At 49.6% G+C, this 22984-nt stretch overlaps 2 protein-coding genes across 4 annotated transcripts in view; one reads left to right on the plus strand and one right to left on the minus strand.

The window, feature by feature from the left end:
* SACM1L (SAC1 like phosphatidylinositide phosphatase) overlaps positions 1-9459 on the plus strand; it is a 68853-nt gene extending 59394 nt beyond the window's left edge. For both annotated transcript variants that reach the window (XM_008260486.4, XM_051851703.2), the window contains 7 exons: positions 169-307; positions 2426-2495; positions 2591-2663; positions 3649-3742; positions 3859-3951; positions 4599-4656; positions 7643-9459. In XM_008260486.4, coding sequence (XP_008258708.1) covers positions 169-307; positions 2426-2495; positions 2591-2663; positions 3649-3742; positions 3859-3951; positions 4599-4656; positions 7643-7779 — 664 coding nt within the window. In that variant the 3' untranslated portion in view covers positions 7780-9459. The remainder of the gene's footprint in view (positions 1-168; positions 308-2425; positions 2496-2590; positions 2664-3648; positions 3743-3858; positions 3952-4598; positions 4657-7642) is intronic.
* SLC6A20 (solute carrier family 6 member 20) overlaps positions 8158-22984 on the minus strand; it is a 49337-nt gene continuing 34510 nt past the window's right edge. The window contains exons 7-12 of one of the 2 annotated variants that reach the window (XM_051851701.2): positions 22649-22811; positions 17511-17715; positions 15702-15861; positions 14630-14795; positions 14112-14292; positions 8158-11541 (exon numbers count right to left, since the gene is read on the minus strand). In XM_051851701.2, the coding sequence (XP_051707661.2) occupies positions 14143-14292; positions 14630-14795; positions 15702-15861; positions 17511-17715; positions 22649-22811 (844 nt within the window). In that variant the 3' untranslated portion in view covers positions 8158-11541; positions 14112-14142. Of the gene's footprint in view, positions 14293-14629; positions 14796-15701; positions 15862-17510; positions 17716-22648; positions 22812-22984 lie in introns of both variants that reach the window. The other variant, XM_051851700.2, reaches the window with a different exon arrangement.

Here is a 22984-nt window from a genome sequence, read left to right on the forward strand (position 1 = left end):
TCTGCCATGGCCACTTAAACTTGTCTTTGGTCTAGAAGTGAAAGATGCCTGACCATGCATCGTGCGTGACCTTCGGCACATGTTAGTGAGGTCTCTGAAGTGAGAACCCCTGTCCCTCGTGGTTTTGGCCTGCTGTGCTATGTGAGTGTTCATACAGCTGTGTTTCAGTTATTTTCTAGTGGACTCGGCCGGCAGGGTGGTGGCTAACCAGGAAGGCGTGTTCCGGAGCAATTGCATGGATTGTCTGGACAGGACCAACGTGATCCAGAGTTTGTTGGCTCGTCGCTCCCTTCAGGCCCAGCTTCAGGTGTGACGTCATTTTTTCTTATGTGGAAAAACGCAGCAGAAAATGACAGAAACTTGGTCTTTTGGAGCCAGTCGCAGCCCTAACCCGACTCTTTGTATTTTTGTGTTCTGCCATCATGGGTGTGCACGTTTCCCATAACCATGGTCAGTTTGTGTTTGTGTAGTTCTTACTTTTCCATTTTCCCTCAACATTTATGTAATCATAGTTTTTAATGATTACATTTCACTATGATTTACTAAGCCATTTAGGTTGTTCTGTCTTTGGCTTTTAAATAACATTATAGGAAACACATTTGTTTAGATTATTCACATGGATAATTTCCTTTGGATTAATCCCTAGACATGTACTTACTGGGTTAAGAGAATAAATGTTAATTTCCAAGCGAGTCATAGATAACTAGTTTACACTGGTGTCTGCAGTGAGTAAATCCATTTCTTTGAACTCTTGCCAGCAGTAAATATTTCCATTTGAACTTTCTTTTTTTTTTTTTAATCATTTTTTCCTAAGCTTTATTTATTTATTTATTTTTTTATTTTTGGACAGGCAGAGTGGACAGTGAGAGAGAGAGACAGAGAGAAAGGTCTTCCTTTTGCCGTTGGTTCACCCTCTAATGGCCGCCGCGGCCAGCTCACTGTGGCTGGCGCACCGCGCTGATCCGATGGCAGGAGCCAGGTACTTCTCCTGGTCTCCCATGGGGTGCAGGGCCCAAGCACTTGGGCCATCCTCCACTGCACTCCCTGGCCACAGCAGAGAGCTGGCCTGGAAGAGGGGCAACCGGGACAGAATCCGGCGCCCCGACCGGGACTAGAACCCGGTGTGCCGGCGCCGCAAGGCAGAGGATTAGCCTAGTGAGCCACAGCGCTGGCCTGAACTTTCTTTTTAATAGTATAAAGTAGTACCTCAAGATTGTCTTTGTTTGTATCTGTTTTACAACTTCTGGATAGAAGGTTTGTGACACAGCTTGCTTTACTGCTAAATTGTGCTTATGATAAAAATAGAAACAAAAATCATTTTCTGTTGATACTTAGAATTGAAAATATGTAGAACGTAGATTTCTGAATCACATTGGCATCTGCTGTGAGGGCCAAGCAAAATGCGTCCCAGATGGTGTCCTGCCTAGAGAATCAGTAAGCATTTATAAAGCTTTACCTGATGAATTTGAGATACTTAGAAGGAAATTTTGGAGGCCAGATAGCTTCTTCCAGACGGATTACTCTTGAATCTCATAGTCAGTCCCACCAAAGGCATGACTTGGGGCCTGCAGCCTCTGGCTTGTGTTGTAACACATCCTCGCCAGGCTCCTAGACGTACTCGAGAGTGTAGTTTTCAGGAGAAACCGTATTAGAAATGCTGCGCTGGCTTTTGTGACCTACATTTAACTATCTTATGTGCTAAGAAGAATTTTCTGGAATCTTACAAACCTGCAGAGGTTGTTTGGGAGCCTGTCCAGCAGCACTGCCAGCCACTATGGGACTCCAGTGGTACCATTCCCCTCCAGGAGGGCAGAATGTGTACCTAGCCAAGAGTCACCGAGGATGGCTCCTATGCCGTGACAGTGAGCTTTTCTGAGGTGCGGACAGTGAGGGGTCATCGGAGATGAGACTGGATGGTCTGAGACAAAGGCCAAGGCAGGGGCTCCTAACCTGTGGGCAGTGGGCAGGAGGAGTCCATATATAGGGTGCAGGGGTCCAGCAACTCCTGAGATTATTTGCAGAGAGCCTTCATGTTCAGTTTGTGGGGAGGTTGATAGGAGATTCTCAAACATCTCTGGCATGGAGGTTAAGACTGAGGTGACTCCAGGGTGGAGACCTGAGGATGTTGAATGGTGAGGAGGGAGGATTGTGGGTGGGTGGGAAGCAGGAGGGGACAGCTCAGTCCCACAGCAGCTCTCACTGTCCCTCCTGCCCCTCTCCCTGAGTCTACTCCTGCCCTTGTCTCTGCCATGCAGGGCTCAAGGGCAAAGGCGCCTCAACGAGAGGCTGTTCAGTGGGCCCTGGGCCGGAGAGAGCTGTGGCATCCAGCCAGGGCCAGTGGATAGGATGCGGGACTGTGTTGCTTTTCTTCTGAGTCTTGTCTGCTGAAGTCCATGACACACATGTGGTGTGGTTCTTATTCTAGAGACTAGGCGTTTTGCATGTGGGACAAAAGCTTGAAGAACAACATGAATTTGAGAAGATTTACAAAAATGGTATGTATTTTATTTAATAGAGACAAAGCTGCTGGACATTTTATATTTAGAGCTTTGGTTGTCATTTTATCAGCTCTTTATGACTGTTTTTACAGCCTGGGCTGACAACGCAAATGCTTGTGCCAAACAGTATGCAGGAACTGGTGCCTTGAAGACTGACTTTACCAGGCAAGCCACGCTTTGACACAGCGTCCTACGTCAGTGCCCGCAGTCCTGGTGCTCCTTAGAGTCATGTGGCAGCTTCCAGGGAACAGCCACACACCAAACTGCTGGGGCCTCGTCAAGTCAGGATTGCTGGGGGATGAGGCCCAGGGGCTGGAGGGCTGGGAGCCTCCCTGAGGGATGCTGATGCACAGGGAGAGGGGAGCACGCGGTTCCCTGCTGCTTCTCAGACCTTCCTGTCCACCCAAATGGTCGCTCTCCCTGAGCAGGCCGGGCAGGCCTGGGTGCCACACCTCTAAGAGCGCCAGGTGCTGCTGGGTCTGCTCCTGGGGGAGAGGGAGGAGTTCAAAGGCTTTGAAATTGTTAGTAGTGTGACTGGGTCTTTTCCTGCTCTCCTGCGTGAGTTCCCTGAAGAGGAGGAAGGTTTCTAGTCTCTGCTGTTCCGTGTCACTCACCTCGGGCTCTGTGTTTCTCCATAGTTCTTGTCTTTGCAACTGGACCTGAGTGTTGTTCTGTTCTCTGCCTACTTTGGTAACCCAAAAATTGTGCCTGCACTGAATATGTACAGACGGTTCTTTCCTTGTCCCTGAACAACATGGTACAACGATTTACATAGCATTTATGCTGTATTTGGCATTATAAGTAATCCAAGATAATTTGAGGTACAGGAGAGGATGTGTGTAGGTTTTTAAAATGCAAATGCTTTATGTACCATTTTGTATAATGGACTGGAGCACCTGCAGATTTTGTTGTCTCCTTCAGGGTCCCACAACCAAACCCCGTGACACAGCTGTGTGTTTCGTTTTTTCTTGGACTTACTGGTGACTTCCTTTGTGAAGTGTCTCTCTTTTCAGGGATAATTATTAAATCTTTTTTTTTTTCCAAAAATCTTTTTAACTCACCTATTTCCATACTATGTATTTTTGACTATAAAACAGGGTGCGTATTTAGTATGCAAATCTGTATTTAAAACTTAACCTCTTTCAACCAGAACTGGGAAGAGAACTCAGTTGGGACTTATAATGGATGGCTGGAACTCACTCATACGATATTATAAGAACAACTTTTCGGATGGATTTAGACAAGTAAGTTTGCGCGTGGTGCTTTTTTGGCCATTAGATGGTTGTATCTTTGCATTGTTCCTTCAAAATGTGGTTACATCAAGTGTGGGGAATTACTGATTTCCTTCTTTGTGCTCTAGGATTCCATAGACTTATTTCTTGGGAACTATTCAGTGGATGAATTAGAATCTCACAGTCCTCTAAGTGTTCCAAGGGACTGGAAGTTCCTGGCTGTAAGAAACTTTTATTTTTTTCAAGTTACTAAAAGCTTTCCCTGAAAGTATACATGTTACTAACTCTCCTTGATTGGAAATAGGATTTCCTGTTGTAAATAAGCACCTAGGTACCCCCCAAATAGAAGTGGGCAGAGTGGGAGAAAACTCGGAGCCTATGTTTTCTTCTCCTCGCACCCTTCACACATCCCTTCAGTGTGGGAGTGCAGAAACCAAGGACACGTGGACGTGTTCTCACTTCAGAGGGCTCTAGGCCTCTTATGTTCAGGAAGTTACCGAACTGAACAACAACAAAAAAAACAAAACAGTATGTTTTTTACTTGTCTCCTTGTTGACCCCTCTTTTCCCCAGACTGTGCAAGAACCTTCTTGGGCTCCATTCCAGTGGGTAAAGTGCCCTGGGATGGCAGGGAGGCCTGGTGCCAAGGTTCTCATCTGGGCGGCCTCCTCCCACTCCGTACTCCTTGGTTGGCCTGCTTCCTCAGATCTTACACTTAACCCATCTGAGGACTTGGGCATTTGTGATTGAACCCTTAAATGCTGTTTTGTTGAAAAAATACTGAATATATTAGAGCATGCACAGCTGATTTCATAACCATTGGTGATCAATTCCTAAGTGATGGCGTCTCCTCCCATTATATTTTCCAGTTGCCTATTATCATGGTTGTTGCCTTTTCAATGTGCATTATCTGTTTGCTTATGGCTGGTAAGTCTGCTCTTATTTCATGTTCTTATTTATTTCTTAGACAGTTGAGCTTTTTTGTACTTCATTTTAAGTTTTTGAGCCTACTTAGTGCTTAATGTTTCCCTGTGTAATGTAATCAATAAAGTGGAGTGGATGTGACATGAAGAAAAAATACATACAGATTAGGACATTATTTGTCCTTACATAGTAGTTTGATCATTGTTTCTTTTATAATTAACATTTGGAAAGCATTTTTTCTTGTTATGAAAGCAATACACAGTAATTAAAATACCGTTAGACAAAGAGGAAGACAATATTTATCCTGCCTGCTAGAGATAAGCTACCCGCTGTTCATTTTTTTTTTTTTTTTTAAGATTTCTTTACATATTTGGAAGGCAGAATTACAGAGAGGGAGAGGCAGGGGTGGGAGGGTGTCTTCCATCTGCTGATTCATTTCCCAAATGGCTACAACTGCCCGCACTGGGCTGGACTGAAGCCAGGAGTTTTTTCTGGGCCTCCTACATGGGTGCTGGAGCCCAAACACTTGGGCCAATGTCCACTGCTTTCCTGTGTGCAGTAGCAGGGAGCTGGATTGGAAGTGGAGCAGTTGGGACTCAAACTGGCACCCACATAGGATGCTGGCGTCATAGACAGTGGCTTGATCTGCTGTACCACAGTGCCAGCCCCCACTCTAAACATTTTGATGTTTAATTTTTCTAAGTGTGTGTGTGTGTGTGTGTATTTTCAAATGTGAGATACACGTTTTTTAATCAACTTTTTTCATGGAGCAATATGAATATGGTCCCATGGTCTTCATTTTTAATGGCTGCACAATATTCCATCTATGGACTTACCGCTTATTTAACCAGCCTCCTGTTCTTGGACATTACTTACTATGTATTGAGAGGAAAACAACCTACAAACTGGAGCTGACAAGATGCTTCCCATTTTCATTTCTTCTTGATATTTCCCTGTGTTCCTAAGTTAATAAGCATTTAAGACTAAAGTAAGAACACAGTCCCCAGTAAACCGTATCTTGTGCTTTGTGGGTTAGAGTCCGGGACTTGTCGTGTTGAACTTTGAGGTGCAGTCCCCACGCTCTGTCCCGCATCCTCGGGTGGGTCAGCCTTCCTGGGGCTGAATTGCAGCACCTGAGCAGCACTCACAGGCTGCCCGCTCACTGCTCCCACGTTCTCCCTCGCAGAAGCCATCGCCCCTTAGCGGGGCACAGTGCTCTCTGTACCTCCCCCAGCACTTGGCTCTTGGAGCCCCACACACACCAAGGGATGGGTGTTTCGGAGGCAGGTGCCTCCGCTGTGCAGAGTCGGTGTGTGTGTCTGTTGTGTGCTAATGATCGGCCTGCTGGGTTGCCTTTTTCACTTGATCAGCAGCTTTTTGAAGGCAGAGGCTGATGAGTCATTTTACCTTCTGTGGGATACAGTGAGCCCTCAGGTGTGTGTTGAATAAACTCTGGTTCTGCTGCCACCACCATCCCCGTCTCTTCCCCTGTCAGCCTCTTGGCAGGGGGCTGCACCATGCGTGTTCCTCTGTTTCCCCCTCAGTGTTGAGTCAGCACTGTGGATGGTCACTACGTAGTGTGAAGGATGTTGGACTATTGAATGAGGGGATGGAGTCATATTATTTAGTTAGCAATTTTTTTCTGTAAAGAGCCAGATAGTAAATGTTTTTGTCTACAGATTGCTTGTGGTCTGTGTTGTGTACTCTTTTTGTTTTTACAACCCTTTATAAATAGGAAGCCATCCTTGGCGCACCGTGTAAGAACAGGGTGAGAGCACAGGAAGTGTCTGGTGCATGACTGCGGGTCCTGTGTTGACTGGCAGAACAGGACAGAAGCAGCCATGTGTGCTGAATCCTCCGAGATAGCAGCTGGTTTCGCTCATTCCCTAGACCCTGTGGCTTCTGCCTTTAAATACTGCCCAGTGGATAGCTTTTTCTGAGAACCATTGCACTACCAAATTAGGTAGTGTTACTGTTTTCTACTCTGCCCACAGTGACCTAAAGGACTTCTGGAGGGACTGGATAGTTAATGCTCAGAGCTCAGCCTGAGTGACATGGAGATTCTCTTGGGAGTGTCCCACAGAGTGCACTTAGAAGGCGCTGCCTTCCTTCTTTCACTAAGAATTTTAAAACTCAGAACTATGAGGACTAACAGTTGCAGAAATTTGAGTGTGTTTTTGAGTAAAGATGTTGAATGCTGTGGATGGTAACATCTCATGTCAGTTAATTGTAAAATAATGACTTCAGTGGTGTTTGCATATGGTGGTGTCTGATGTCCAGCCCCTATTCATTTTTAGGAGAATGTAAAACAAAATGTGTCTCTGGTAGGAAGCAGTCTAGATGCTGTCTTGCTCTCTGCCTCTGCAGAGGAGGCCAGAACACTTGCAGAAGAGAAGCGACATGAAGCTCAAGCTGTTCAAGGAATGAAAAAATGGGTCTTTGCCTGCTGACTGCTGCCAGCCTTTGGCCACTCTAGGCTTAGACAAATGCTCATTAGCAGGGTTGTGCTAAATGGCACTGGGTTTTATTATATATGTTTGACTACATAACTGTTCTGAAACATGTGTAAAGTATTTGTGTGGATATTTTGATAGTAGCTCGTATCTGTCATAGAATTATGAATTTAACTATGTGTAGTTTCTTATAATACTAAAATATGACATATCAAGTGCAAATTACGATTTGTGTGGTATAAAATGAAATGCTGTAGTCCAGTGGTTCTCCACAGAGAGGTCTCTGGATGAGTTGCAGCAGCAGTATCCAGGGACCCATTGGACTGCTCATCTCCTGGGGCCCGGCAGCCAGCAGTGGTCGCTGTAAGCCACGCAGAGGATTCTGGGCTGGCCAGTGTGGGAACTGCTGGTTGAACCATGGTTAGGAAGTTCTGCTGTTTGTCTTGTGCATGTGCTAAACAGCTGTTGATCCTGCCAGTCGATCTGGCATCAAGGAACCACTTCTATGTACTGACTTTGTTTTTCAATATCAACAGGTGACACTTGGACAGAAACACTGGCCTATGTGCTCTTCTGGGGAGTCGCAAGCATTGGGACATTTTTTATCATCCTTTACAATGGCAAGGATTTTGTTGATGCTCCCAGATTGGTCCAGAAAGAAAAGATAGACTGAATTTGTGTTTGTGGAAAGCGGCTCGGCTTGGAAGATTCCATGATGCAGAACTGGAGTCTTTACTGACCCGCTTTCCACGTCAGCCCGAGGTCTGGCTAAAGCCTTTATCCAGCATCACCTCCTGTGCACTGTGCGGGGTGATCATTTAGAGTTGTTCTGACGTTACTGCCTTGATGATCTCGTTACTTTGGGCGTGGTTATATTTATAATTTGAAGCAATGTTGTAATTAAAATATAACCTGAATTTAGCTCACAGAATGGAAGGAATCTACTCATTGTCAGTTTAATCAACTGTTGCAGAAATAAGTAATATATTTTAAAAATTTAGCTTCTTTCATTATTTAAAATGGCAAAATTATTTTTCTAGCGTAGTTGTCACTGTAGAAGCTGTCACTGTTACCAGGCATACTTTCCCATGTATCTTTGGACTTTGCTTAAAAAGTTTAATAATAAGGTAACTGAGTGTGCTGATAAAATGTAAGCCCCTCACAGCCATCGAGTCACTGGACGTGACAGTCCATGACTTCACGAGGCTGAGGGAAAGAGACAGGGCTGGGCTCTGGACATTTCTGAAGGAGCGCCTCACGGCCACAGTGTGCTCAAGCTGCTGGGGGCACCAGCAGTCCAAGTCCCATGGAAGAGTTCAGATGTACTTTATCTTTTTTAAAAGGTGTAAATGAAATCAAAGAATGTAAAGTCTATCTCTTATGCTAAAGGTCCAAAGCCTTCTCATTGTAAGGATCTGCCCCAGTGTGGAAAATACCCTTGGCCGGTCAGCTGCGTCCTCCTGCGCATTTTGGTTTCTTGGCAGGCATCCGAGAGGGTCTTGTGCTAGATCTGATCCTGCGCTTGGGGGCAGCAGCTGCTTTTCCACGCATGGTACCATCGATGCTTTTCACTCTGTCAGGGTTTTGTTGGCTGTCAATAAGTGTGTCTAAAATTCAGTGCTTCCAGGTAGTTACTCCAATCAAGGACCAACTTCAACTCTTAATTTATGTGCAAAAGCAAACCTGAACAATATGCTTCAGAAGCTGTGCATAGTTCTCAGTGTAAGTCAGAGTGTAGAATCAAATTGTAATTATGAGGTTTAGATACTTAGAGCTGTATGTAAGGTAGTATAATTACCACTATTTTGAAACAATTCAGTGAAACACTGCTGTAATGTTTCAGTGTTGTGCTTGAAAATATTTTTTTCTAATAGTGATGCTTTATGTTGTCCTTAAATATTTCTAAAAGCGCCTTCAACATGTTTTTTTCAACATTATCTTTTATAAACATTAATAAGAGTTGTTGCTTTTAGAAACTGTAAAGGAAATAATAGCTGGGAAAACCCTCTATAGCTTAAAATCAGTCATTAAGACTCACAATAGGGTAAGTCAATAGAGCCACCTATTCTTAACATGTAAATAAGCATAAATGGTTCCAAAGAGGGAATGTTGAAATGTAGTTATGTCTACTGTAATATTACTCAAATGCTACTGGGCATTTTCCATTAGGAACTTATGTAAGGAGCTGCACCCAAGACCAAATCTGAACAGCTGGTGTGGCTGCCCGGCGGGGAGTGCACTCCTGCCGGCGTGGTAGGTGGTGAGCTATGGATTGTAGACTCCGTGTCGATTTTATTTCTTAATTCATGTACTGTACATCCACACGCGAAAAATAAATGTCATTCTTTTCTAACTGTTGTTGTCATTCCTGTACTTCATCTCAAAAGGTAATTTTCAATATTTAAGCACTGTAGAGTGATTATAGAAAAAGTAGTACGAGTCATTCAGTAGTTCTGAAATCCTGTTTTCCAGGTATCAACTCTCGAGATGCGGCATTTGTTAGTTATGGAGAAAACCAGGGAAACAGTAAAGCGTCATGTCTACGAAAAGGTGTCACCCACTTAGAAATTACAGTTTTTTTCTCAAAATGATACAGGCCTCAACCAGTAAGTGGGAAAACCTCGCTTATTAGAAAATGTTCTCTCTAGGCCACAGGGAGGGCTCGGTGAGTGTGAGGAAGAGCTGGTGAAAATACCTGGTGCCCAAGGCCCTGGCTGCTGTGGAGGCAGAATGGAAGTCCTGGCAAATGGCATCTGGACACAGACACACAAGGATATACTTATAGACATACACCTGTTTTAAAGGTATTTTTTTTTTATTTGAAAGGCAGAGTGACCATACTTCCATCTGCTGGCTCGCTCTTCAAGAACATGCTGAGGCCAGGAGTCAAGAACTCTGCCCAGGTCTCCCGCATGGGTGACAGGAACCCAAGCACTTGGACCATCATCTGCTGCCTCCCAGGTGCGTGAGCAGGAAGCCGGCTCAGAAGCAGAGTCAGGACTCGTCCCCAGGCACTCCGATATGGGATACTGGCATCTGAATCAACAGCTGAGCCCCCTGGGACACAACGCCCACTCCAATTATGGTAAATCTTTAGAATACAAACTTTGCTTACTTATTCCAGTTTCTTAGTGAAAGAGTTTCAGCAAAATTTATTGAGAATTAGGTCTACTGTGCTCCCACCTAGGGATGGCAGGGGACGTGAGAGATGTATCAGTTGTCTATCTCTGTGTCACATATTATCCTGAAACTTAGTTGTTGAAAAAAAAATCCGTAAGTATTATTTCAGTTTCTGTACCTCAGCAATTTGGACATGGTTGAAGCTCTGTTCCCCGACCTCAGGGTCTCCCACAAAATTAGTCAAGATTCAACTGGGACAGGGTCCGCTTTTTTTTTTTTTTTTTTTTTTTAAGACTTATTTATTTGAAAGTCAGAGTTAAGCAGAGGAGAGGCAGAGAGCGAGGTTTTCCATCTGCTGTTTCACTCCCCAGTTGACTGCAACGGCCAGAGCTGTGCCGGTCCGGAGCCAGGAGCTTCTTCTGGGTCTCCCACGTGGGTGCAGGGGCCCAAGGACTTGAGCCATCTTCTACTACTTTCCCAGACCATAGCAGAGAGCTGGATTGGAAGAGGAGCAGCTGGGACTTGAACCGGTGCCCATATCAGATGCCAGCACTGTAGGTGGTGGCTTTACCCACTAAGCCACAGTGCCATCCCCAGGGTCCACTTTTTATTTATTTATTTAGTTATTTAGACAGGCAGAGTGGACAGTGAGAGAGACAGAGAGAAAGGTCTTCCTTTGCCGTTGGTTCACCCTCCAACGGCCGCTGCGGCGGTGCACCACGCTGATCCGATGGCAGGAGCCAGGTACTTATCCTGGTCTCCCATGGGGTGCAGGGCCCAAGCACTTGGGCCATCCTCCACTGCCCTCCCGGGCCACAGCAGAGAGCTGGCCTGGAAGAGGAGCAACCGGGACAGAATCCGGCGCCCTGACTGGGACTAGAACCCGGTGTGCCGGCACCACAAGGCAGAGGATTAGCTTAGTGAGCCGTGGCGCTGGCTCAGGGTCCACATTCACGTGCACTCTGCTTGTTGGCAGGGTTTAGTTCCCTCACAGGCTGTAATGTTTCAGTGTTGTGCTTGAAAATATTTTTTTCTAATAGTGATGCTTTATGTTGGACTGATTGTCTGCTGGCTGGAAGCACTTTCAGTTCCTTGCCCCATGGTCCTCTCCAGTATGGCAGTTTGGGTCATCAAAGCCAGTCACAGAGTCTACTGGCCAAATGGGAGTGGCAGTGCTTAACAAGCTGACCTCGGAATGTCGTGCCATCACTAGTGCCTTGCTCTGCTAGAAGAAGTCCCAGGCTCCGGCTCGTTCAAGCAGAGGGGCTGCACAAGGGCCTCAGGGCCAGGTGGTGGAGATCTTTGGGTTTGCCTGCTGTGTTCAGAAGAATGCAAGAGTGAGTATGGAGGCAGTACTGGGGGGAAGTGGTTGGCTTCCTGGAGGAGGTGGGGCTTAGGCCAGGACCAGGGTGTTCTGGTCATGTAGTGCTATCTAACACCTCAGCCGCAAAGGGGAAGACACAGGGCAAGGAAGGCTACAGATAGAGAATTGGGCCATGAATGCCCCATCCATGGCAGCTCCCAGAATCCCCTGTGCCTTTGCACAACTCAGGCTGCTACTGTTTGAGATAGGCAGCCAGGGCTTACAGAGGGATGACCATTAACTTTTTTTTTCCCCTCTCCCACATTTGCATCTTCTTAGCTTAACATAGTACTCAGCCTTGATAACTTTATTATTTCTCTTGGTGGTATTGTGTATCTTCGAGCCTGCTTTTAAACTTCCTGTGGTTAACATTTATCCATGTTGAAGGTTATAGCTGGATCTGTTCTTCCTAACTTTTGTTTACAGATTTATTTGAAAGGCAGAGTTGAGGGTAAGTGGGGGAAAGAGCATCTGCCCACTGGTTCACTCCCTAGGTGGCCACAACAGCTGGGTCAGGCTAACACCTGGAGCCCCATCCCAGGTCTCCCACGTGGATGGCAGGGGCCCAAGCACTTGGACGATCATCTACTGCTTTGCCAGGCATATCAGCAGGAAGCTGGATTGCAAGTGAGCAATACGGTTGTTGCAGGCAGTCTTTTGCCTCCTCCTGTTATATTGTCCTGTTGAGTTACTGAAACTCCTTATATTTGGGAGAGCAGTTTTTTGTTGTGTACCACCAGTATCTTTTCCCACTTGGTACCTTGTCTTCATTTTCTTCTGTTTTTAAGGTTTATTTATTTGAAAGGCAGGGGTAGAAGCAGAGACCAAGAGAAAGATCTTGACTCTCCAGGTGGCCTCAGTGGCTGGAGCTGGACCAGTAGCTTGGATCTCCCTCCTGATTGCCCATTTCAGTTGGAGGGGCCTGAGTACCTAGGCCATCTCCCACTGCTTTCCTGGGTGCACCAGCAGAGAACTGGATTGGAAGTAGAGCAGCTGGGACTCAAATGAAAAATTCTGTAATTTCAGTGATAGTAAATTTGCTAGTGTTTTCTTAGCATGTGTTATGCTTGTATAAGACCATATCAGGGGGCCAGCGCCTGCAGTGCTAGCACTGGTTCGAGTCCTGGCTGCTCCACTTCTCATCCAGCTCTCTGCTGTGGCCTGGCAAAGCAGTAGAAGATGGCCCAAGACCTCGGGCTCCTGGCTTCGGATTGGCACAGCTCTGGCCATTGCAGCCGTCTGGGGAGTGAACCAGTGGATGGAATGCCTCACTCTACCTTTCAAATGAATAAAAATGAGCCTTTTAAAAAAAAAAAAAACACTAAATCTACAATAGGGTAGCAGATGTTAGAAGGAAAAGGTTGTAGTCACAATTAATGGACTTTGGGCTTTGGAGTGAGGTGAGGGTGTGTGTCCGTCTAGAGAGGTCAGATTAGGCTGTGATCTCAAAGGGCAGTGGCTTTTTTTATGCGGTCGTTTGTTGAAGAGTTGGCTGCAGTTTTGTCTGATGGAACGAAGAGGGAGAAGCTTCGACTGCCAAGTGACAACCCCCTGGGCAGGGCTGGTCTCAGCCTGAAGCTCCCGAGGCTGGGAGTGGACCGCTGCCTGCATGGCACGATCGCCCGTGGAAGCCCGGTGTTCCCTCCCCATGAAGGTGAGCCTGTGGCTGAGAAAGTGCTTAGATCTAAAGTGCCATCGCTCTCCTCGTTCTGGGGTGTTTGGGGCTTTCTGTCCTGTTCCACCAACCTGGGTGTTTGCACTGCTGAGAATCACTCCTCAAGAAGCCCTCGGTGCAGGGTGGCCTTGGCCTTGGCCCTGCCCCTGCAGGGGCCCTGCCAAAGTACGTTCTCCTGCGTGTGTGTGGAGATGTGCGAGCTCTCCCCTGTGGCTGTGGTGAGAATTATGGGAAAACGCAGGATTAAACCGAATGCAGAGGACTGGTCCGAGGTTAGCGGACGGACGGCGCCAGCCAGCAGCGCCACACTCCAACCTGCAGAATCTTTTATTCGTAGGTCTTCGTGGAAGAGCAGTCTTCCATGGAATTCATCTGTGAGATGAGTATTGTGGCCTCAGAGATGAAAAGCCTGTTGCGTTGGATGGTCTCCCACATGAGCCAGTGGCAGTTCCCCAAGATCTTTGCATGGACATGTCCCTGTGCCACCTGCTGCAAGACGTGTGGCGTTTATGGCCACAAGTGAATGCCCTTAGAGGACCTGTCTGCTCTCCAGACTTCCCTTTTGAAATTGTTTAGTTTAATCCAAAGGTCCAGGTGCTAATTGTTCTCTCCCAGCCCCATCTTTGTAACTCTGCCTTTCAAATGTGAGTGATGTTTGAGAAGATGAAAATGCTAGTTTTCATTTGTTGGCACATTTGTACTGTACCCCATAAATACATGCAATTATTGTCATTAAGAAATACTCCATTATTGTAATGGTGGCATATAAATCTGATTTCTAACGCGAACATTAACAAAATGTTAAAGATTATATCTACAATATAATCGGCAGCTGAGCAGGGTGTACCTGGGAGCCGGAGCTCTGGGGGGCCCTGATCTCAGGACACGGGGGCTGTGTCTCCTCTCTTGAGGCGGCGCAGGACGAATGTCCCCAGGGCCACCAGGGGGACGCACATGGTGGAGGCGGCCACGAGCAGCCCGATGACAGCCAGAGCGTACGGGGGGTAGTCCCTGGTCACCAGCTGGCCCTGCAAGGGGGAACAGACGTCAGCAGCAGGAAGTGCCCCAGCCCACAGGCACCCACGTAGGGGAGCCTGGGGTGGCGCCCACTGCGAGGCCTGTGCAGCCTGGGAGATGAGTGCCTCCAGCCAGCCAGCGGTGGAGCTGCTGCTCCGACACCCACAGATCAGCGCCTCCCATCAGAGGGACCTCGTAGGACCTCCAAAGGGGGACAGCAGCAGCCCTTGAAGAGAATGTACTTCCTGTGCTGCTGAGCATCTGTCAGATACTCCCGGGCTGTTTGCACGCTGTGATGGGTTCCCAGATTGGGAGAGATCTTGGGGCCTGGCCAGGGAGGGCAGGTACCTGGCTGGCGTCCCAAGCTTGGTACTGCAGGGTCCCCGCGAGGATGTAGTCACTCAGGTAGAAGATAAAGAGGCCAACCATGAGCAGCGGGCTCACGACTGCCCACAAGATCTTCCAGTACCAGCTGAGGGCGCGGCCGGTCATGGCCTGGAGTTCACGTTCAAACCTGGTGCAGAGGGGACAGGAAGTCCGGGTGACTCATGGTGCCGGTGCCAGGGCCGCTAGCCCGGCGTTCTGCTCAGGACGGTTCTGTTCAGCACCTGTGAGGATTGCACAGGGCTACAGGTTCCTCTCTGCCTGATGCCTTCTGCAAGGGCGTTTTGGGGTGGAATAGGGCAGCTGCAGGGATCCGTGGGAACAAGGGGGGACCTGGGTCAGGCCTGCCCTCCGTGCGAGACTGCTGTCCATCAGCAGCGACTGCCTGTGACAGACGCGTTGTCTGCTGGGAACCAGAGCAGGGCTCCCCGGGGCACAGAGCAAGCCCACCTGGGTTACAAAAGGCTGGGGCCCAGCCTGCTGGAGCTGAGCTGGAGGAGCCGGAGCCTACAGCCTCCATCCCCATCCCTATCCCCGCACCCCCACACGCTCCTTCCATTCTTGGCACCAACTGCCACTAGCACAACAGTGCACAACAGCATGGGGCTTCCTGTGGATTCTGTAGATGAATCTCTCATCCTTCCAGTACCCACACGTGTAGTGTGAGAAGCTCTGCAGCTCTTACGGACACACTGGCCCAGAACCAGGATGGGCCTCCTGCCTCCAGGCCAGGGCCTTTGAAACTGCCTGGCAAGAGAGTGACTGTCCAGCTGCAACCACAGCCCCCTCCTAGCCTCGCACCGGGGTCAGGTTCTGAGCCGCCACAGCAATGCAGAGCGCACTGCCTGCTCAGGCCCACTGCCGATAGCACCCACAAAGTCGCGTGAAATTTCATGAACGCCAGGGACGTGCACAAGGATACTGGCTGGATTGCGGGGGGTCCTCTCATCCCTTCACCCCATTCCCACATGCCTGAATATAGCAAGGGGAGGAGCTACAGGAAAGGGGCAGCCCTGGTGCTGTGGGGTCTCCTCACCTCCTCAGCCCGTACACGTAGCACAAGGCGACCGCCTCCACCAGCACTATAAGCAGCAGGGACAACGTGGCTGCGTAGTCGTTGAAGATGTCAAACCAGTAGTTGCCGGACTCCAAGGTGAACACCAGGCCGATGGCACAGTTGATGAGGCACACCAGACCTGGGGGCACAAGACCACCCGCTCACCTGCCGCAGACCGCCTGGCCTCCTCACCCGGTTGACTGCGGGGCGGCAGGAGCAGACTGTTATGGGAACGTTGGCCAGCCATGGCGGGGCTGCCCTGACGGTGCAGGCCTTGGACGGGGTGGGGAGCAGAGGTGTCCCAGGAGTCACTGGTTCCAGTTCATGGCAGTGCCCAGCAGGCATCAAACTCAGCAGAGTGACCAGCAGGGGGTGCTATTCTCATGGGAATGGCGTCAGGCTGTGGGGTGGGGGTTGCTGTTCATCCCAACCCCTCAGCCCCAGGGCTCAGGGGAGCAGACGGGAATAAGGGGACCCCTTGAACTGTTTCCTGAGAGCTCTCGCACCAGCCCAGGAGGGGAAGAGGGAGAAACCAGCGTTTACCAAGAGCCTACTCACCGTCCATTCCACCCTTATCCCTGTGTGCCCCAGGTTGGGGGAGGGGGACTCAGAGGCGTGGAGCCCCTCGCCCCTTCCCCCACAGCACACGCGGCAGACAGGAATCGAGCCCCTCAGCCTCCACTCCGGGCATCGGTGTCCCCCTGACCCCTGGCTGCCGGCGCTGAGCCCCCATGGAATGTCTGTCCTGGCTCCCACCTGCCCTTTCCCCTGTGGCCCTGAGCCCTCTGCACCCTGAGGGGACCCGGCCTGTGTCATGCTGACGACAGAGACCAGACCCCAGAGGAGAGGGGACAGGCCCCAACTGCGTGGTCAGGGTGAGGGGCTGGAACCAGAGCGGGCGGTGGCAGAGAAGTCTCGTCACGGGGACGGGGCTGGCCACGGCAGCCTGGGTGGATGGAGCTGACGGCAGGAGGGAGCCTGGGAGCGGCTTCATTGGCAGCAGCAGTTCCTTTGCTGACAACCCCAGTGCCCGGCAAGACGGATATAGGGACTGGCTTCCATCCTGCCACAGTGATTCTCAGGCAGGCAGCAGAGAGACCGCTCCTCCTCTATAACACATGGAACTCACCTAGACAGTCTGAGTGAACTCAGGAGACAGTAAGCACCACATGGTTTCACGTAGGGAAAGTTCTAGAACAGTACAGACAACCCTAACTGGTAAAGTCGGCATAGGGGTGGCCTCTGGGGTATCTACTGCTTGGGAAGAGATGCAGAGCAGCTCTCTGGGGTATGGGACTGACTCTTGACCCGAGTCAAGATGAAGCCAGTAACTCCTTGTGTTACAGGGCTGGTGCGGTGGTGCAGCGGGTTAAGCCACCATCAGCAGCACAGCATCCCAGAGACACTGGTTCAAGTCCAGGCTGCTCCACTTCTGATCCAGTTCTCTCCTGGGAAAGCAGCAAATGGCCCAAGTGCTTGGGCCCCTGCACCCACATGGGCGACCCAGATGAAGCTCCTGGATTTGGCCTTTCCTAGCCATGGCCATTGTGGCCATTTGGGGAGTGAACCAATGGATGGAAGATCTCTCTCAATTATTTATAACTCAATGGAGAATCACATGCATGGAGCGAGTCATGGGGCCAAGTCCCCTAATGGAGAGGAGCCGATGGCGGTTTCACGGGTGAGGTTGCTGCAGCCCTCGGCAGCCACCCTGCCAAGCACCTGATCCTGGACAAAACTGCACCATCCCCGCCCCACAAGCAGCCCTCCCAGACCCCGCCTCCTGACCTGAGATGACCTCCCTGGGCAGGAGGCTGGAGATGAACTTGCTGTCGGTCAGAGGGGTGATGATGGCCATCGTGTTTCCCAGCATGCTCCCCACGCCCAGCAACAGCATCATCAAGAAGTAGAGCACCGACCACAGCTGTGACACCTCCATGTTCTTGATGGCCTCCGTGTAGACGATGAAAGCCAGGCCTGTGCCCTGGACGGCCTGCGCACAGAGGGAAGACACCGGTTCCATGGCCAGGGATCCATGATGCACAGTCGCCTCACCCACAGCCTGGGCTATGCAGCCTGGGGGACCTCGGGCCAGGCTATGAGATGCCACATTCTCTGGCTGGGCCCACCCTCTGCAGGCCAGGACCCCCAAGCTCAGAACTAAACAGGAAAGGAGGCCGTCGGGAGCTCAGGGAGCAAACTCGGCAGGAACTTGAGTCTGCCTGGAACCAAGTTCCTCTGTCCGGCTCCAGTGTACACAAATAGTGGGTTAAATACAGTTTTTTAAAAGTTGGGACTGGTGCTGTGGTGTGGAGGTTAAGAGCTGCCTCCTGCAGTACAAGCATCTCATATGGGTGCCAGTTCAAGTCCTGGCTGCTCCACTTCCAGTTTGGCTCTCTGCTGTGGCCTGGGAAAGCAGTAGAAGATGGCCCAAGTCCTTGGGCCCCTGCATCCATGTGGAAGATCTCGAAGAAGCTCCTGGCTTCAGATCAGCCCACCTCCAGGCACTGCGGCCATTTGGGGAGTGAACCAGTGGACAGAAGACCTCTATCTGCCTCTGCCTCTCAAACAAAATAAATATTTAAAAAAAAAAATAAAGCTTGGAAATTTTCTGCTTCCAGTGTCCTGACTGGGTGTTCTGACATCTGGGGGGCTGGAAACCGAGGAGGGATAGAGGGGCTACAGTAGCAGCAGCCAGCCTGGGGGACAGACCCTGTGTGGGCAGCACTGTGGTGGAAACACTGAACCATGCAAACCCAGCCTGAAAGATTCCCTGTGGGTAGGGGAGGCTCCTGCCTCCCAGCAGCAGAAGCAGCCAAAGAAAATCCCATCTGGGGAAAGCTCCTCAATTTTGGCCCACAGAACCCTGAGATTAAGATTAGGCAATGAATTTATAAACCCCAAGACAAGTCATCGCGAGGGCAGAGGCAGCAGGAATAAAAAAGACTCGGGGACCAGTGTGGCGCAGTGGGTTACGCCTCCACCAGCCGGGAGACTGACATCCATGTGAGCATCACTTCCGATCCGGCTCCCTGCAGATGCTCCTGGGGAAGCAGCACAGCTACTCCAAGTGCTTGGGCCCCTGCACCCACCTGGGAGACACAGATAAAGTTGCAAAGGTAGAAATATCTAACAGGAAAGGATTGGGAAGCTGAGAAGTGACAGCACAGGGCAGGCGTTGTGGCATGGAGGTGAAATGCCGTGGGATCCTGTGTCACACGCTGGAGTGCCTAGGACTGAGTCCTGCACACACTTCTGATCCAGACCCTGCCTGTGTGCACCCTGGAAAGCAGCAGATGATGGCTCTGGTACATGAATCCCTGACACCCACGTCAGAGACCCACATGGAATTCCTGACTCCTGGCTGCTGCCTGGCCCAGCCCCACATGTTGCAGACATTTGGAGAGTAAACCTGCTGATAGAAGATTTTTTTTTTTTTTTAAGATTTATTTCATCTCTTTGAAAGGCAGAGTTCGAGAAAGAGAAGTCTTTTATCTGCTGGTTCACTCCCCAGATGGCTGCAATGGCCAGAGCTGGGCCAGGCTGAGCCAGGAACTTCTTCCAGGTCTCCTACATGAGTGCAGGGGCCCAAGCACTTGGGCCATCTTCTACTGCTTTTCCAGGCTCATTAGCACGGAGCAGGATTGGAAGTGGAGCAGCCAGAACTTGACCTGGCACCCATATGGGATGCCAGCACTGCAGGCAGCAGATTGACTCACCGTGCAATAGCGCCGGCCCCGTCCTCCTCTTTTAAGTAATAATGTATACATCTATACTTAAAATACACTGTCATACACAATAACAATAGTATTCGATCCATAGGTTTAAAAAGATAGAACTCAGGGACTGACACCGTGACACGGCAGCTTCAGCTGCTGCCTGCTACACTGGCATCCCATATGGGCACCGATTCGAATCCAGGCTGCTCGACTTCTGATCGCGTGCCCTGCTGATGTGCGTGGGAGAGCAGAGCATGGCTCAGGTGCTTGGGTCCCTGCATCCACGTGGAGACCCGGATGCAGCTCCTGGCTCCGGTTGTGGCCATCTGGGGAGTGAACCAGCAGATGGAAGATCTCTGTCTCTCCCTCCCTAACTCTTTAAAATTAATAATTTTTTTTTTAAAAAGGACTGGATAACAAATGTAAAAGAGGAGGGAGGTGATGAAAGCCTTCTAAAGGTCCCATGTGGGAGGGCCGTCAGGAGGCTGCCTGACTTCAGACTTTAGGAAATTAAATGTGCCTGGGAAAATGTCAAGAGGACAAACAAGTACCTGAATTTGAAGCATCAGAGAATAATGGGGGTGAGGAGAGACAGGGAGAGAAGGAGATAGCAAAGAAAATACAGGGGTAGTAGGGAGTCTAAAGAACCCAAACCCCCTCATTCTAGGACACAGAGCCCAGCCCAGCGGTCAGCGAGGAAATCACCCAGGTGCCACAACTGCCAAGGAAGCTGAGCTGAGAAGATGGGGGAGGCAGGGAGACAACGGCTCTCCCGGCTCAGCTGAGCGGGATCGTGACGAAGCCAGTGCCGTGGGGACAGGGGCTCCGATGCCTGCCCCAGGAGGGACGGTCAGGCCAGCAGCCAGTGGCGGCAGGGAGCTAGGGCTAGTCAACCAGACGCCAGCATCGCCGCCTGCCCACAAGGTGATCTAGAACTCAGCCACCCATCAAACAGTGAAAAGGCAAAAATAACCACAGCCAACCAGAGCCAAGAGGTCTCCCTCATTCCTATTTTTTTTTTAAAAGATGGATTTTATTTATTTGAGAGGCAGAGTTATAGGGGCAGGGTGGGAGTAGAGAGAGAGATATTTCATCTACTAGTTCGTTCCTCAAATGGCTGCAAGAGCTGGGGCTGGGCCAGGCTGAAGCCAGGAGCCTAGAACTCCATCTGGCTCTCCCACATGGGTGCAGGGACCCACACACTTGAGCCATCTTCTGCTGCGTTCCCAGGTTTGTTGGCAGGGAGCTGGAGAGGAGTAGAACAGCTGGGACTTGAACCAGTGCCCATAAAAGATGCTGGTGTCACACAACAGATCCTTATCGCTAAACTGAAATATTCTCTAAAAACACACTCGAGAAGAAATCTACAGAATTTATATTTATGTTAAATAGAAAAGAGGTAGAAATACACCCACAATCACTACCACTTCCCTGTAGAAAACTTAGTGAATAAAATTTTCAAAAATGAATGAGAAATCCAAAAAGCAAAAATGTTAACTGCAGGCAATATGGTAGTCTACATAGAAAATGGAAGCATATTGTAGACAAGAATTCAGAAGAGAATTCACCAGAGCTGTTAGATACACGATCAACATGCAAACATCTTTAGCTTGCTTTTCCCACAAAAATATGCAGTGATTCAAAGGCACCAAGACACCCATCTCAAGAACAATAAAACAAGAAGCCTAAGCAAAGATTTGTCAAGATTTTCATCTATAAAACAAATTCAAGATCATAAAAATTCTGAGTGAATGCATGCTCCTGAAAAACAGTTACAATTCAAAGATACTAATTCTCCCCAAATCATATCATAAAATCAATGCAGCTCTAATTTAAGTCCCCTAAGGCATTTTTTTTCTTCTGCAGAACTCATTAAGCTGCTCCAAAATTAATGTGAAAAAGAAAGATCTCAGTATAGTGGAGATAATTCTGTATAAATATAAAAAGTGTTATTAAGTAGCAACAGTTTAGAAAACAAAATACCAAGAGAATATTAGTAAAGGAATAAATAAGTCATGGTATGTTGTGTGATGGGATAAAATGTGACACATAAATGAAAAATTACAATCTATAATGAGAAAAGTATTTTCCAGGTCACTTATATCCAATTAAAAACAGCCAACAAAAAATGTCATTCAAAAACACAAACATGGGTAATCATTGAAGAAAAAGCTCTCACCCCTGGGGAGCAGGAAAACCCAGGGCTGGCCATGAAGAGGGCTTTTACTGAAATTCTTCTTTTAGATTAAAAAATCTCAGGGGCTAGTGCTGTGGCCCAGTAGGTTAATCCTCTGCCTGCAATACAAACATACCATATGGGTGCCAGTTCAAATCCCAGCTGCTCCTTTTCAGATCCAGCTCTCTGCTAATGGCCTGGGAAGGCAGTGGAAGATGGGCCAAGTGCTTGGGCCCCTGTACCTACCTGGGAGATCTGGAAGTAGCTCCTGGCTCCTGAATTCAGATCCGCCCCACTGTGGCTGTTCTGGCCATTTGGGGGCCGAACCAGCAGACTCAAGACCTCTCTTTTTCTGTCCCTCTCTGTGTCTCTAATTCTGCCTCTCAAATTTTTTTTTTTTTAAATCTGAACACAAAATGACAAATGTTTCTAAGTGTCCACTCGGAGTGGTGCGTCTGTGGGCGTTTGTCATACGCGCTGTTCTACGGGCCGGCAGCCTAGCACGGTGGGTGAGGTTGCCGCCTGCAGTGCCAGCATCCCCTCTCGGAGTGCTGGTTCCAGGCCTGGCTCCTCTCCTGCGGATCCGGAGAGCCTCTTGCTGAGGCCCCTGGAGAGGCAGCCGCAGGCGGCCCAGGTGCTAACCTCCCATGCAGTTTTTTCTGGGGACAGAGAGATGCAGTCGGAGCTCTGGCTCCTGGCTGCAGCCCGGCCCATAGCTGGCCATTACGGACATCTGGGCAGTGAACCGATGGATGGAAGATACCTCTCTTTTCCATCTCTGTTTCTTCCTGTCACTCTGCCTTTTGAATAACTAAATTAATGTCTCAAAAAAAAAAAAATGTTCTCAATAAGAGAAAAGGGCGGAAGGAGGGATACGGGTCCCACAGGCACCTGCTCAGGCAGAGGGCCGCCAGGGCTGTCCTCCGAGCGCCCCTGGACCTGCTGGCGCCTCCCCTGCCGCCCGCCGGCCCCACACAGGCTCCCGGTGCACAGAGGGAGGCGAGCCCAGCCGCCAGCCGCCGGCTCCTCACCGTGTTCAGCTCCGACTCCAGGCTGCAGTTGCAGATTTGCGGGGCTATGGCGCTGTACTCGCTGGGGTAGGTGGACGCCAGGTAGCTCTTCACCTGCTCCAGGTTGTCGGCGGTCACGGAGCCATCCTCAAGGTCGAAGGAGTTGATCAGCAGCAGAATCACCCTGCAGGGCAGAGCGCGACACTGACCAGGGCCGGCCTGAGAGCCCCTTCCTGCGGGAGACCCGATGACCGCAACCCTTGTAGAAGGGTGGGCAATCCTTGGACACCTGGGAGGGGGCAGTGATGGCAGCAGGAGCTACAGCCGCGCAGCCCGGCTCTTGGAACCTCCGGACCA

This window comes from Oryctolagus cuniculus, chromosome 10 (assembly GCF_964237555.1).
Source record: "Oryctolagus cuniculus chromosome 10, mOryCun1.1, whole genome shotgun sequence".
In the NCBI taxonomy this organism is placed as follows: Eukaryota; Metazoa; Chordata; class Mammalia; order Lagomorpha; family Leporidae; genus Oryctolagus; species Oryctolagus cuniculus.